Genomic DNA, 14970 nt, shown 5'->3' with positions numbered 1-14970 from the left:
TAAATACATTTCATTTAAAGGGAGCCCAACCGAATGTATTCCCTTAAATGATAACATGCTAAGGGCATGGCAGAGCCCTTTTAGATAAAGAGATAAAAACATGACTTTCCCTGCCTATGTTTTATAAATAGCCAAACAACCACAAGCTTATAGCCCAAAAGTAAGAGACGCCCATGAAAATCAAGAGATGAACCTCTAGAACTGCCACCTTACGGTTTCATGAATGATGCATGTTTTAGTTTAACGCTCAGAAAGGCATTCACCGTACGTGAGAGAGTTGACGATAACAACTGGGAAATGGAGTGAACATCGACTCCCTGACCTAGATGTTATCAATACCAGTTTCTTCAACCCACACCAGACATGGTTAATCCACCACGGAATTTTCCCATCTGAGCTTTTAAATCCCTCCCAACAGAGAACTTTCTGCATGTGGGAAATGGATGGAAACAGCCACTGGGACATTATTATTATTACTGTACAAGGCCGTGTTTGCATACATTAATTCCATTTAATGTTCCCATCAATCCTACAGTGGCTTTTGACATTATTTATTAGTATTAACATTATTATTATTTTAAAATGAGAAAGTAGAGGCACAGAGAGAGTAAGTGACTTGCCCAAAGTGGCAGAACTAGCTAGCGGCAGAGGCAGAATGCAAACCCAGCAGTGCACTTCCAGAGACCACATTCTTCACCACTATGCTATACTGACTCTTTTTTTTTTTAAGGATGTCACTTTATTTTATTTATTTATATTTTTTAATATCTTTATTGGCATGTAATTGCTTTACAATAGCGTGTTAGTTTCTGCTTTACAACAAAGTCAATCAGCTATACATATACTCATATATATATATATATATATATATATATATATATATATCTCCCCATATCTCCTCCCTCTTGCATCTCTCTCCCACCCCCCCATCCCACCCCTCTAGGTTCGGTGCTGATCTCCCTGTGCTATGCTTGGAATGTAAAAAAAAAAAAAAAAAAGGTTCTGGAGAACCTAGGGGCAGGACAAGAATATACTGACTCTTAAGAAAGGAAAACCAATACAGAGAGAAGATGGGATTTTAACCTTCTTCCACAGAAGGTTAAATAAAAATGGAAACTTTCAAACATACAAAAAAAAACCCAAAACCAGGAAGTAAATAGTGCAATGAACCCTCAGAGTTCCATCATCCAGCTTCAAGGATTATCAAACTTTTGTCTAACTTTCCTTATCTATACTGCCCCCCCTCCAGTTTTGTTTTGTTCTTTTCTTTGCTGGATTATTTCACAGCAAATCCAGAACATCTGTCACTACCTAGAAGCAGAGTGGAATAATTAGATCTGAAGATATAACGCAGTAGGGCTGAGACAGCCCAAGGGGACTTGAGGGGCGTGGGGTCAGGACGGGCAGGTGCTCCGTCCTTCGGGTTCCTTCTCCCCAACCCCTCCCCAACGCCATGCTGTCTCCAGCCACAGCCCTCTCACAGCTCCCTGCAGGCTGCACTTGGATACCCCACCTCCCCACCAGTCACTAACTACGCAGGGTGTCCTGGCCCCAGCACTGAGTTCCATGCTCACCCGTAACAGATGCTGCAAAACTGCAGGACCGGGGAAGGGCAGGTAGACAACCCGATCTTCACAAAACAACACAAGCCCCCCAAATGAGGCAGTTCACTTAGACATTACCTTTACTACATATAAACCATTATCATCCCAATTTCAGTTTATCTTACTTTCAACCATTTAATGGTCAGTTTTCTTTGAAACAAAACAAAACACATTTACGCTCTAATCTCATCTCTGGGTAGACGTGATCGGTGTCCGAGTGTTTTGAAAAGGAATGTACAAGGACATCAATAAGGCTCAATCTCAAATAGGCAATAGCTTCTCTGAAAATTAACCTCACAGGTCCCGTTCAGCTCCTTTTTCCATGAATAAAAAATGACTCCCTCTTCGCCAATGGAACGAGACAGGTTGATGGCTGTTTCGGTAGGAGTTATTAATAATGCTTCTTGTCGACTCTCATTTATTTATTTTTGGCTGCGTTACGTCTTCGTTGCTGCACGCGGGGGCTACTCTTTGCTGCGGTGCGTGGGCTTCTCATTGCTGTGGCTTCTCTTGTTGCTGAGCACAGGCTCTAGGCACACGGGCTTCAGTAGTTGTGGCGCACAGGCTTAGCTGCTCCCTGGCATGTGGGATCCTCCTGGACCAGGGCCGGAACCCGTGTCTCCTGCATTGGCAGGTGTATTCCTAACCACTGCACCACCAGGGAAGCCCTCTTATCTTATTTAGAATGCATGTCAGTTACAGAAAATCAAACATGTCATGTATGTAAAAGAATTCTCTAGTGTTCATAAGGATAAACGTTGAAATGAACATGCAAAAAGCTTTCATATTAACCTTTACTTTACTTTCATTGACTAACTTCCAAAATGGTTAGTGATTTCCACTTCAGATCATTATCTCCAGAACCCAAATTTTATTCAATAATTAAAAGACCACCTACCTATTTATTAAGTATGAAAATAAGAACTAAAGCTCTAGAATTTAATGAGAATATCCAGTCTCTCTAAATTGAGATGTCTAATTGGAAATTAATTGGAAACTTTGAAATTCTCTCATGAAAAGCCTCAACAGTTGGGTTTTAGCCTAATTCTTTTAAAATGGCTAATTACATGCAAGGAGATATATAAGATCTTAGACATCTGTGAGACTAGTAGGTCAGTCCACATAACGATTTAGCTCTGAATATAATTATACTACAAATAACCTATTATCTTTTCCATGCTTTGAGTTGTAAAAATTATCTATGGGTACACCACAGTCAATGGAAGCAACATTTTAGAGATAATTGAGAAAGTTTAGAAAAGTGTGAGAACCACAGTGATGGAACTTCAACTATCAAGACCTGTGAAAGTCCTAACAGACTGAAAATGTGTTCCTGGTACAAAATACTTCTGAAAGTTGCCCAAGTTCCTCTCTCAAAAGTCTCTCTTGGGCTTCCCTGGTGGCGCAGTGGTTGAATGTCCGCCTGCCGATGCAGGGGACGTGGGTTCGTGCCCCGGTCCGGAAAGATCCCACATGCTGCGGAGCGACTGGGCCCGTGAGCCATGGCCGCTGAGCCTGCGCATCTGGAGCCTGTGCTCCGCAACGGGAGAGGCCACAACAGTGAGGCCCGTGTATCACAAAAAAAAAAAAAAAAGTCTTTCTCTTGAAATTCTACTAGTGGAAAGCCCATGCTAGGTAGTGTGAGGTATACTAAAATTATTAAGAGACATACCCTGTATGCTCAAAGAGCTGACAATCCACAGGGGAGACACGACATAAAAACAAATAACTATACCAAGATTGTATGTGATAAGCCACAAAAGTGATACAAGCAAGGGGCAGTGGGAGTTCCTAGGAGGAAGGACCACATCAGGTTCACAGATGAAGCAAGGCTTCTTAGAGGAAATGGTATTTGAATCACACTGAAAATGACTGAATCCACAGAGAGATCTGTGGGAGGGGAGAGCATTCTAGAAATGAATAGTTTAAACCAAGACCCAAAGGCAGGAAAGCACAAAGCCCTCAGAGAAAAATGTGAACAGCTCTCGTTGTCTGGTTGAGGGTGTATGTCAGGGGACTGGGTGAGGGAAAGGTGAGAAGGGGGCTAAGCAAGTCCCGGAGGACCTGTAACTTCTGGAAAGCAGTGGACGTGAGTACAGGGACACATGGAGCATTCACAACAGGCTCAAAAGAAAATGGTCTATAGGACCATGAGCCTGTGGATTAGAGAGTGAGGATGTACTGGGAATAGTTCAGGTGACATAGATTTAAACAAAGATGAGGAGGAGAAAAGAAAGAGGATAGCGTAAATGTAAGAAAGAACTGATCAGATTTGATCACTTAATACAAAGGAAGGCAAAAAAGAAAAAAAAATGGTGAGCGGTAACGGCTGATTTTAAAATTTCCAGCCTCCATAGACAGGAGATCATAGATGTCATTACATCACAGAGCAACTCTGAGAGGCGGCGTCACTTTGGAAAAGATAACGGAAGATTTATTTTGAGGGAAACGTTTAGTTTGAGGTGACCTGAGTCACCCAGCTGGAGATATCTGACAGGTCATTTGAAATGTAGATGAGAAGTTCTGGAGAGAAGTTGGGGCTGGAGATATGGATTTGGTACCGCGTCCGAAGTGCTAAGAGCTGAAACTCTGGAAAAGAGGACCAAGGGGAAGATGGCAGCATTGGGATAGATGCATTCTGAGGACAGACCCTGGGGAGCTCAAACACTGGACTTCAGCACCAAGGAGACAGACCCCACCATGATGAACCAGCAGGCTGCATCAGAAATGGCAACCCCTTGGCTTCCGGAGGTTTTCTGGATGTACAAACAGATACATCCCTCCTCCCAAAGGATCTCCTAGGTAGAGCCCACCTCTACCTCCCCAAATACTGCCCAGCTCACAACCCCCTCTGAGAAACTCCCTGATCACCCTAATCAGAAATGAAGCCTCCACCCCAACTCATTTAGAAGGGTGTCGGCACATATACCCATGCATCATCATTATTTATACCGATGTCAGTCTCTCTGTCCACATCCAGCTCTATCCCTATATCTCTAAACATTCTACTACTTTCCTGCACCAGAACAAGGAACAACAGAAAATCCTTCAGATTTCTTTTTTATTTCTCCTTTCAAATTCTTTGTCTCATGATTTCTGGTCTCAGTTCACCGCACAAAGAAAACATGAGAATACTGCAGAGAGAAAAAGAGGAGGAGAAACTGGAAAGGACAGCTGCAAAGGCCACCTTCTTCATGTTATTTTCTGATAGATATTTTCTGTTTCTTGAGCACCAATAGGTTATTCAGAGTCCACAGTGAGAGATGATCCCCCACATAAATTATTCTATCCTCATGTGATATGATCTATTTTCACTAATGATTAATTCATGAAACCCTAAGTCTTCCTATTTCCCTTCCCACACACACACACCCCCAAAGGTTTTAACTTTAAATTATACCTCCTTACCCACCAGAAAAATCAAGTCTATAAGCCTAACTGCTGGTAAATTTGACAACCAGGTATACTTTGGGCTACAGTTTGTCACCAACACTAAATTACACTGTAATTGTTTTTCTCCAAATTTCTATTGCCTGAAGCATATTGGAGAATTTTTAAATGATGAGCTGCGTATTAGGTCAGACCTGCTCAAATACTGTGATTTTAAGCTTAAATTTAAGTCTTAAGGTAGAGAATTACTTTTTTCCTGTTCACTTTCAATCTTAAAAAAAGCTGTGCGTCACGACCTAATGTCATTTGAAATTTTATTTGAGGTTCGAAATGGGCCAACCTCATAACCTCTACGTGATGAACCTGTACAGGAGTGGAGGGAGGGTGATCTACAGCACAGTGAGGATACAGGCTGCGTGTTAATCCAGAGACTGAGCTGCTAGCAAGAAATTACAGGGAGGCAGCCTGAACCCACGAGGAGCACGGCCTCACCATGCGAGCTGCTCACCAAACAGCTGGCTTCTTCACACGACGGAAGGTTCCCCATCACCTGAAGCGAGTACACACCTGGGAAGGGGTGGGGCAGGGACAGGTGGGTTGGGCCTGAGGGGCCTCTCAAGGCAACTCAACTCTAAGATTTGCTTCACTAATAGAAAGAAATGACTTCACATCACGGGTGTGTCTTTACCATACATGGCAGCTTTGAGAACTAAACAGAGGAAGAGGAATACTCCCTCCTGCTCCCAGGATGGGAGCAGGTGATTCTGATCTCAGTTCGCTCAGCTATAAAATGCAGGCGTGGACAGGATGCTAAAATACCCTCAGGTTCTAAGGACCTGCAGATGATTCCTTTCCCTGTGTCGGCCCCATTTGCCAAAGCCTCGTGGAAAAGGTCAGAAAACACAGCAGGGCACTCGCCTTGGGAAGCCCTTGCCCAGCGGGGTTGAATGAATGGTGCAGAGCCTGAGCCCGGGGTGGAGGGTAGACTCCAAATGGAACAGCTGAGACCCGCACTCAGGGAGCTCCCAGGCCCCACTCCACAGCATCACTTGCCCATCTGGACCCAGGAAAACAGCACAGAAAAGTCGCAGCTAAGCCAAGGTGGCCCACAAAACACTAGTAGGTTCACAATGAATCACTTAAAAGTGTCCCGCACACAGCATTCACAGTCACGTGGACGCTGTCAGACTGTTTATAGGCACGTGAGTATCTAAAATCACGAGTCGCACGTTTGCAAATAGTTCCTCATTGTAATCATGTTTCAGATTTTGAGGCATCTACTTACTGTGGTGCAATCCCTTTTTATAGTAATATTCCTAAAATGAACCCTAAGTAGTGTCTAAAGAAAGACAAGACAAGGAACAAAAAAGGAACCAACTCTGACATCATGTTAGCTGTTTCCACGAGCTAAACTGGCAACATTTGCTCCTAGGATTTGTCTAAGAACTTTCAGCTCTTGCAAGAGCTTCGTATTTTACTTAATCCTTGTCATCAAAGCATCGTTTCTTTGCTAAAGAACAGGAACAGGAGTTTTCTTGACCTTAAATCTGATAACAAGCATAAGCGTAACAGTTAATGGCACTAAGACATCAATTCAAACATGGGCGAAGTTTTTCTGTGATTTACTGGTGAAGGACAAAGTTTATATATAGTTAGGTGGCAAATAATTACAGATCAATTCTAACATATTGCATTTTAGAAACAGAAAACAGTTCTGAATAGAGTAAATATTTCTTTTCCTATGAAATCTTTAAACCAGGAGTTACTTTCTCTGGCACATAACAGCTCTTAGCTCAGCTGCTCAGGGAGTCCCTAGCTAGTATGCTTTGAAGCACAGGTGAGAAGAAATGCCCTAAGCACACCTGGAATTATTCCATCCACACCTGTCAGCTCTCCTTTTGCAAAAGTGGCTGCCATGGGGACATGCCTCAGGTCACCTTGAGGTTAATTTTTTTTAAGAAATCAAAATCTTAACTCCTTCCTTGGAAAGATACATACCATATGAGATTTTTTATCATTCATGCTCCATCTAAAACAGAAACATGCCACTGAGAATTTCACTCCTAAAAATGATGACAAATCGTCACTCCTCTATTTCAAAACCTTCAGACTGGTAACACGCACACACATATCTAAAAATCAGGAGTTACGCATTTGCGAATTTGAGACTGGCACTGTGCCGTGATGCAATCCCTAATTCCAGTGGGGTTTCTAAAATGATTCCCATATGAAAGTAGGTCTGAGACACAGCACCTTCAGGAAATCAAGTGAACCAAGAACCTCTCAGAAATGCTTACAAACACGTCGAGATGCACTACTTTTAGGAATAACCAGGTAGACTAAAATTTAGAACTACAGAGGTACAAATGTTCCACCCATGAGCTCTATAAAGCCGAGAAAGGATAGGGAAAAAACAAGCTTGGAGAGAGGAAATTGAAAAAAAATAATACAAAATCAATCTTATTCTCAATCTCTCTTCCTCTTCCCCTTCCCCCTTCCCGTCTTTCACTCTATCTCTTATTCCAACTTGATTCAACTACTATAAGCCCTTCAAAACAGCTTTCCACATGAAAACCGCTTAGATTTCCCTGGCAAATTCTTGCTACCCAACATCTGAGGTGTCATGGCTTCAGATCCAGTAACAATGACTTTGAAGTCGATGGGGCTGAGATGGGGTTTGGTCCTCAAAGGCTCAGCCCAAATGGGGCAGCCTTGGGTCTTCTTTAGGGACAGCAGCTGATATGACCTGCTCGGACGCTATTAATTCATACTTTAAAATGCAGCTTACAACACCAGTGTCAGGAACCAGGCCTGGAGCGACAACATCTCAGCTAACAGGGACCTTGGTGGGCACAAACTAGAAGAAGCTCCGCTGGGCTCCCCTATTTTTAACATCGTTTAATTAACTGTTAGAAATCAAGAGCTCCACCAATATGAAGGCATGACAGGTAATCACAGGTGACTAAAATGATTTTCCCACTAATATTTCATGTCTTTTTCTGGCACATTAACTCCCCGTAACTTAGAACATGGTAGTGCCAAACAGGCTTTTATTTTTCTTCAGCAGATTATCTTTGAAGTCCCAACAATGGTAGATTAAGGTAGTCAACCCAAATTCTTAGTTAAACGCAAAGAAAATGCAACGCTGTTGTACCCACACGCTGATTCGCCCTCTGCTGGTCCTGCCTGTCTGGGATGCAAGCCCGCCCACCCGTCCACCCCACTTACGGTTGGCCAGCCGGCTGGGCTCGGGCTGGGCGCTGTCCGCTGACTGGGTGCTGGACACCGAGGACACGCTGGAGCTCCGGACGAAGCCAAAGGCCGCCAGCTTGGCTGCCGGGAGGCGCGAGTAGCCAGGAGGACGAAGTCCAGATTTGGGTAGGTTGGATTTTGCAGCATTTGAACCGGAAGGTTTCTTTAAATCTGCTAAAATGAACCCAAACCAGAAAAAAAATCTCAGTTGATAGCAGGATAGAGAAGACACAGATTGTGAACATTAACCCAGCTCCAGCATAAACAGACCACAATTCCTCTTGCACGGTCTGATTCAACACATTCACAAAGGCGTCTTTGTGAGAAAGGGCCCTCACTGCGGGCCAGGTGCTAAGAGGGGGAGAGACAGCAGGCAGACGAGACCAGAACAGACAACTCTCCCTACTATATGGCCATAAAGAAAGGTATAAAGTGCTTAGGGGGCTGAATGGAATGAGGACACATACTGTTGCAGGTCACCCTAGAACTGTGAAGCTGAGATACACCTTGCTTCTGACATACGATGGGTGAAGAACCCTTGCGGCCAGACACTCATCAGCAATTATAAACTGTATGTAGTAAGTCACAGAGACACACACAAAGAATCGTTTAGTGGTGGCAGGAACGAGGCGAAAGAGCACAAACTGTGTAGCTGGCTGAAATCTAGTCTCTACCAATTACTACTGTGTAATCTCAGGCACTTGACCTAACACTAAGAACCACAGTTTCCTCCCGTGGAAGGAACAGGGTTGATAAAACTGGCCTGGAAGTGTTAGTGTAAGTACTACTGCTTGGAACACAGAACTTGATAGGTGCTTAAACTGAGGCTAGGTTTCATTCTCTCCTTTTTCCATTATCTGTTTTTATGATAGTCTAAACTCCAAAATTAGTTCCCAGATATGTGCAAAGCCAGCTAATTTGAAATAATAAAACATTATTATAAGTGCATGGTCTCAGCACTCCTGTGTCTGAGCCGGGCTCCATGCATAGCTACTGTGACGATCGTCCCAACCCTATGAGAATTCTCTCAATACCAGATAGAACCAGAACATTAATGCTCGTTTTTTTAATAAATTCATTTATTTTATTTATTTATTTATTTTTGGCTGTGTTGGGTCTTCGTTGCTGCACGCAGGCTTTCTCTAGTTGCGGCGAGCCAGAGCTACTTTTCGTTGCAGTGCGTGGGCTTCTCACTGCAGTGGCTTCTCTTGTTGCGGAGCACGGGCTCTAGGCACGCGGGTTTCACTAGTTGTGGTGCACAGGCTCAGTAGTTGTGGCTCGCGGGCTGTAGAGCGCAGGCTCGGTAGTTGTGGCACACGGGTTTAGTTGCTCTGCGGCATGTGGGATCTTCGTGGACCAGGGCTCGAACCCATGTCCCCTGCATTGGCAGGTGGATTCTTAACCACTGTGCCACCAGGGAAGCCCACAAATGCTCTTTAATATGACATTTAAAAGGAAAAAGGGCCAAGCGTCCTGCTATTCTGTATAACTGTCCTAGTCGAGCCATTTAACAACTTTCACTGCAGCCACATTTACTGGGCGTGCTTGTTCGTACACTACAGTCAGGCAACTCTTCATCATCTACCGGAAGCTCCACCAGGTTGCAGATTAAAATTAAAATGGGCTATCTGTAAAAAAGATTCAAGGTCTAAAAAATCAATGAAGAGTCTACATATTAGAAAGCATCTATGTGTGGAAATACATCAAGAACCAACAGATGCCAGGCTGGGCCTGCAGAGCCCTTTCCTCTAGCAGCAGCTCCCCTGAGAGTGAGGCCACGGTCACTCGTACGTCCAGGTGACGGCGGAATCTGTACAACTGTGGTTTCCTGGCGTCTAGGTCAGGACTAGGAAGGGGAGGAATCAGGTGAGTGCAAAGGGAAGAGGGGACAGGGAGCTGGTGCTGCGAATATTCCCAACTCAGGTCTGTTCTAACGCTTGGAAAAAAATGTTCAACTAGGACAAAGAAGAAATAATCACTGTTTAATGAGTAATATTGGCCCCTTTGTATCAGAAAGTAAATGTCATGTCAATGCCTTAGAATTACTGTTCTCTGCTTCTCTAAAAGACATAAAGTTATATGAAGTAATAACTAAAAATATGTATTACTGGGTTTGTAACAGACATGGATGTAAAAAGGAGAAAGATGGAATAGAGCTAAATAGGAGTAACATTTCTGTATCCCACTGACATTAGTATAAATATTAAGTAGATTCTGATCATTTAAGATGATATGGTAAGCCCTAGAGCAATCAGTAAGAAGATAACTCAAAAAAATATAGTGAGAAAAATCACTGAAGGAATTAAAATGCTACCTTGGAAAATACTTACTCAGTGCAAGAGAAAGCAGTAATGAGTGGAGAAACAAAAAAGACATGAGGCAGACAGAAAACAAATAGCAAAATAGCACATGTAAATCCATGATATAACTATATCAACAGTAACATTAAACGTGAATGTATCAACCAATCCAGTCATAAGGCAGAGACTGAGAGACTGGATGAAAAACAAGACTGAAACATATGCTGTCTGCTGGACAGACATTTTAGATTCAAACATACAATTAGTTTAAAGGTAAAAGGATGGGAAAAGACATATCATGCAAAGAACAACCAGCAGAAAGCTGGAGCGGCTATACCGATGGCAGAAAAAATACATTTTACAACAAGAAAGAGATAAAGAGGGATATTTTATCATGATCCAAAGTCAGTAAATCAGGCAGATACAGCGGCTGTAAATATATATACATCTAAAACAAGGTCTCAAAATACACAAAGCAAAAGCTTACAGAATTGACAGGAGAAATAAACAATTCAAAATAATATTTGGAGACTTTAATACCCCACTTTCAAAGATGGAACAACTAAGCAGAAGATCAACAAGGCAACAGAAGACAAACACTATAAACCAACAAGACCTACAGACATCTAGAAAACACTCCACCCAACAGCAGCAGAATATACATGCTTCTCAAGGGTACACAGAACCTTCTCCAGGATAAACTAAATATTAGGCTATAAAATAAGCATCGTTAAATTTAAAAAGATTGAAATGATACAAGTGCATTCCTTTCCTGTTTCTTTTCTTTTTGCTTGTTTCTGTTTTTTCATCTAATGTGCCAACGAACGTTCAGCCCTGCAATACACACAGATTCAGTACTTTCACTGCTGAGACAGTTTATGGTCACTGCCAATCTACCATTGTCCAACTTACCCTCCCTGACCTTTAACAGCAGAATTAGGGCCCAGCAATACCTTGGCAGAGACAGGTGCTGGTGACATAATCGAGTAGCATCAAGGTGTGAATATATAGGGGATGAGACTCTGTAACAAAGTAATGACACCATTTTTCTTGTACCTGGTTTTGGAACACATTTCTATTGACTGTACTGTATATTTGAAATCAAAATTGTCCATCACAACTCTGCTCCTCTGAGCTAGTCCTACCCGTTCACATTCATCATGCACAGCCACTGGAAAGAAAAGCCATCAGAAATTCACCTCCATTTGACAACAGATTAAGATCCTTGTGGTTGCACTACTATCAACTACATTCGGCAAATTCCTGCTCCCTGGATTTCTGCCCATTTTTGAATCCTGTCCCTGTCTCCTTAAACATGTCACCTGTGATTCCCTGATACTCCCTATCCCTTCTCAAAGGACTACGGTTGACTCAGCTCTGTAGACCCCCTTCTCTGTAGATGCCTGATATCAAGCCTGTTCAGCCTCGTCAAGTTGACTTTAGCCTTACAAGGGTTATCTATGATTTATTTCCATGCTTGGGTTACACAGGACTGAATTAGTTTCTACGTACAAGCTCTAATTCTCTCCAGAAGTGAAATGTTAATGGACTTAAGTGGTGTTAACACAATGCTAAACACACGATAAAATTTCATAGAACTAAATATACATGTACAAACACACACACACACACACACACACACACACACACACACACAGGAGTGCCTGTAAAAATGAGTGAAATCAGACTAAGTTCTGTAGTCTGGTTAACGGTATTGTCCCAATATTAATCTCCTGGGGTTTTTATTCCTTTTTTTAAAATTTTCGTTGCTTATGGGAAGCAACTAAAGCAGTACTTAGAAGGAAAGTTATATCTATAAATGCCTACATTAAAAAAGGAGAAAGATGTCAAATCAATAAAGCAACCTTCCACCTAAAGACACTGAAGAAAGAAAAGAGCAAACTAAACCAAGCAGAAAGCAGGATATAATAAATAAGACAATGGAAATAAATGAAACTGAATGGAAAAACAATAGAGAGAATCAATGAAGTCAAAAGTTGGTTCTTACAAAGATCAACAAAGTTGACAAACCTCTAGCTAGACTAAACAAGAGAAAGGGAAGACAAATTTTTAAATTAGGAATGGAAGAGGGGACATCACAGCTCATTCTTCAGAAATAAAAATAATTATAAGGGAATATTAATGAACAATTATATCTCAACAAATTAGATAATCTAGTGAGACTGAAAAGTTCCAGAAAGACACAAACTATGAAAACTTACTCAAGAAGAAATAGAAAATACACCTATAACAGAAAGATGGAATTCATAATTCAAAAACTTCCCAGAAAGAAAAGTCCAGGCCCAAACGTCTTCCCTAGTGAATCATATCAGACACTTAAAGAAAAATTTATACCAATTCTTCACAAATTATCCAAAAATGGGGGGAGGGGTGAAGAGAACACTTCCAAACTCATTCTGTGAGGACAATATTACCTTGATACCAAAACCAGACAAAAATATCAAGAGAAAAGAAAACTACAGACTGATATCTACTGTAGATGCAAAATCCTCATCAAAATATACAGCAGGGCTTCCCTGCTGGTGCAGTGGTTGAGAGCCCGCCTGCCGATGCAGGGGACATGGGTTCGTGCCCCGGTCTGGGAAGATCCCACATGCCATGGAGCAGCTGGGCCTGTGAGCCATGGACGCTGGGCCTGCGCGTCCGGAGCCTGTGCTCCGCAACGGGAGAGGCCACAACAGTGAGAGGCCCGCGTACGGCAAAAAAAAAAAAAAAAAAAAAAAATATATATATACATATATATATATATATATACAGCAAACCGAAACCAGCCACCTATAAAAAGGATTATATGCCATGACCAAGTGAGATTTATCCCCAAAATGAAAGACTGGTTTAACATGGAAATCAGTCAATGTTAAAAAAAAACCCACACAATTATCTCAATAGATGCAGAAAAATCACTTGACAAATTCCAACAGCACTTCATGATAATACACCTAACAAACTAGGAAAAAATGAAAATGATCTCAATAAGGGCATCTAGGAAAAACCCACAGCTAACATCATACTCAAGGAAAACAGACTGAATGCTTCCCCCCCAAATCAGGAACAAAACAAGGATGTCTGCTCTCACCACTTCTATTCAACATTTTATGGACGTTTCTAGCCAAGGCAATTGGGCAAGAAAATAAAATAAAAGGCACACAGATGGGAAACAAAAAGCAAAACTTTCTCTAGCTATAGACGACACGATCTTGTATATTAAAAAAAAAATCCTATAAAATCTACTAAAAAACTATTAGAACTAATACATGATTCAATACATGAAAATCAATTGTATTTCTATACACTTGCAATGAATAATCCAAAAATGAAGTTAAGAAAATTTCACTTACTATAGTAACAAAAAGAATAAAATACTCAGGAACTGTAATAAAGGGTCAGACTCTATTTTTTCGATGTTTGATTGATCACAGCTGTCAACTTTCAAACGCTGCGCCCCCTTCTGTACTTCCCACGCCCCTCTGCCCCACGTCTGAGAAAGCTGGAAAGAACTTAAGCCCAGTGCTCCCTCCTTTGCCGCTGGGAGGAGATTCAAACTACGCAGGCCCCTACCACTTCCACTGAACCCTGCCCCGTCCCACCTCTAACCTCTAACAACAGTAAAAAAGAGCTGAGCCAGTGTCCTTTCCTGGCTCTCTCAAGCCATATCAGGCATGTTTGAGAGGCCTGCCGCTCTCTCCCCAGAGACCTCAATTACGTGAGTAATTAACTTCCTCATACCCTCTTGCTTTGTGTATAGCAGCATCAGTCTTGACATCCAAAACTTGGTGGTGGGGGTCCCTCCTACTGAGACAGGCTGGGACCTGACGCCCTTTGCTGCAGGGCTCGCATCCGGACACATATTCCTCGAGTAACAGATTACAAAGAAATGATAAGGGACTAAAACTAACTGTGTACATGTGCACTTGGGGCAAATCATAGACAAGAAGATACAGAAAGACCCAAAAAACCCAACTGCCACTTCTGAAGAGCTGGGAGCAAAAACAGGGTGTCGGGAGCAAAAGCAGGGGACTGCGCACGCCCTCCTGCACTCGACACCACCGAAGGGTGGGCAAAACACCTAAGCCACCCCTCCGGCCTGACACACCCCTACTCTCACCCCATATAAGGGACCAGCCAGCCCCTCTTCAGGGAGCGAGCAAGGGAACCTGTTGTTTGTTCTCGCTCCCTTCTGCTGCAGCAGGGGCCCCAGTAAAGCCTTGCCTGAATTTCTTGTCTGGGCTCTAGTCAATTTCTACTGATTGTGGAAGGCCAAGGACCCTGGTCGGTATCACTGCCTCTCCAGGGTGGCCACAACAATAGGTGCTGTGATCAGGATACTGAGACAGTGACCACCATCACAGGGAGTCTTTCTTCTCGCCTTGCTTACTAACTAGCTCTGCTGACTAATAGCAAGC

The 14970-nt window shown here is 42.6% G+C and overlaps 1 protein-coding gene across 3 annotated transcripts in view; it reads right to left on the bottom strand.

Moving 5' to 3' along the window:
* The window catches only part of MTUS2 (microtubule associated scaffold protein 2), a 342336-nt gene that overhangs the window by 293445 nt on the left and 33921 nt on the right, over positions 1–14970 (bottom strand). Inside the window, exon 3 of one of the 3 annotated variants that reach the window (XM_065896120.1) lies at positions 8223–8420. The exons of 1 other annotated variant lie outside the window; for it this stretch is intronic. In XM_065896120.1, the coding sequence (XP_065752192.1) occupies positions 8223–8420 (198 nt within the window). The remainder of the gene's footprint in view (positions 1–8222; positions 8421–14970) is intronic. One more of the 3 variants, XM_065896121.1, reaches the window with a different exon arrangement.

The sequence above is a fragment of the Phocoena phocoena genome, chromosome 18 (assembly GCF_963924675.1).
Source record: "Phocoena phocoena chromosome 18, mPhoPho1.1, whole genome shotgun sequence".
Taxonomy (NCBI): Eukaryota; Metazoa; Chordata; class Mammalia; order Artiodactyla; family Phocoenidae; genus Phocoena; species Phocoena phocoena.
This window is presented reverse-complemented; position numbering and strand designations above follow the sequence as displayed.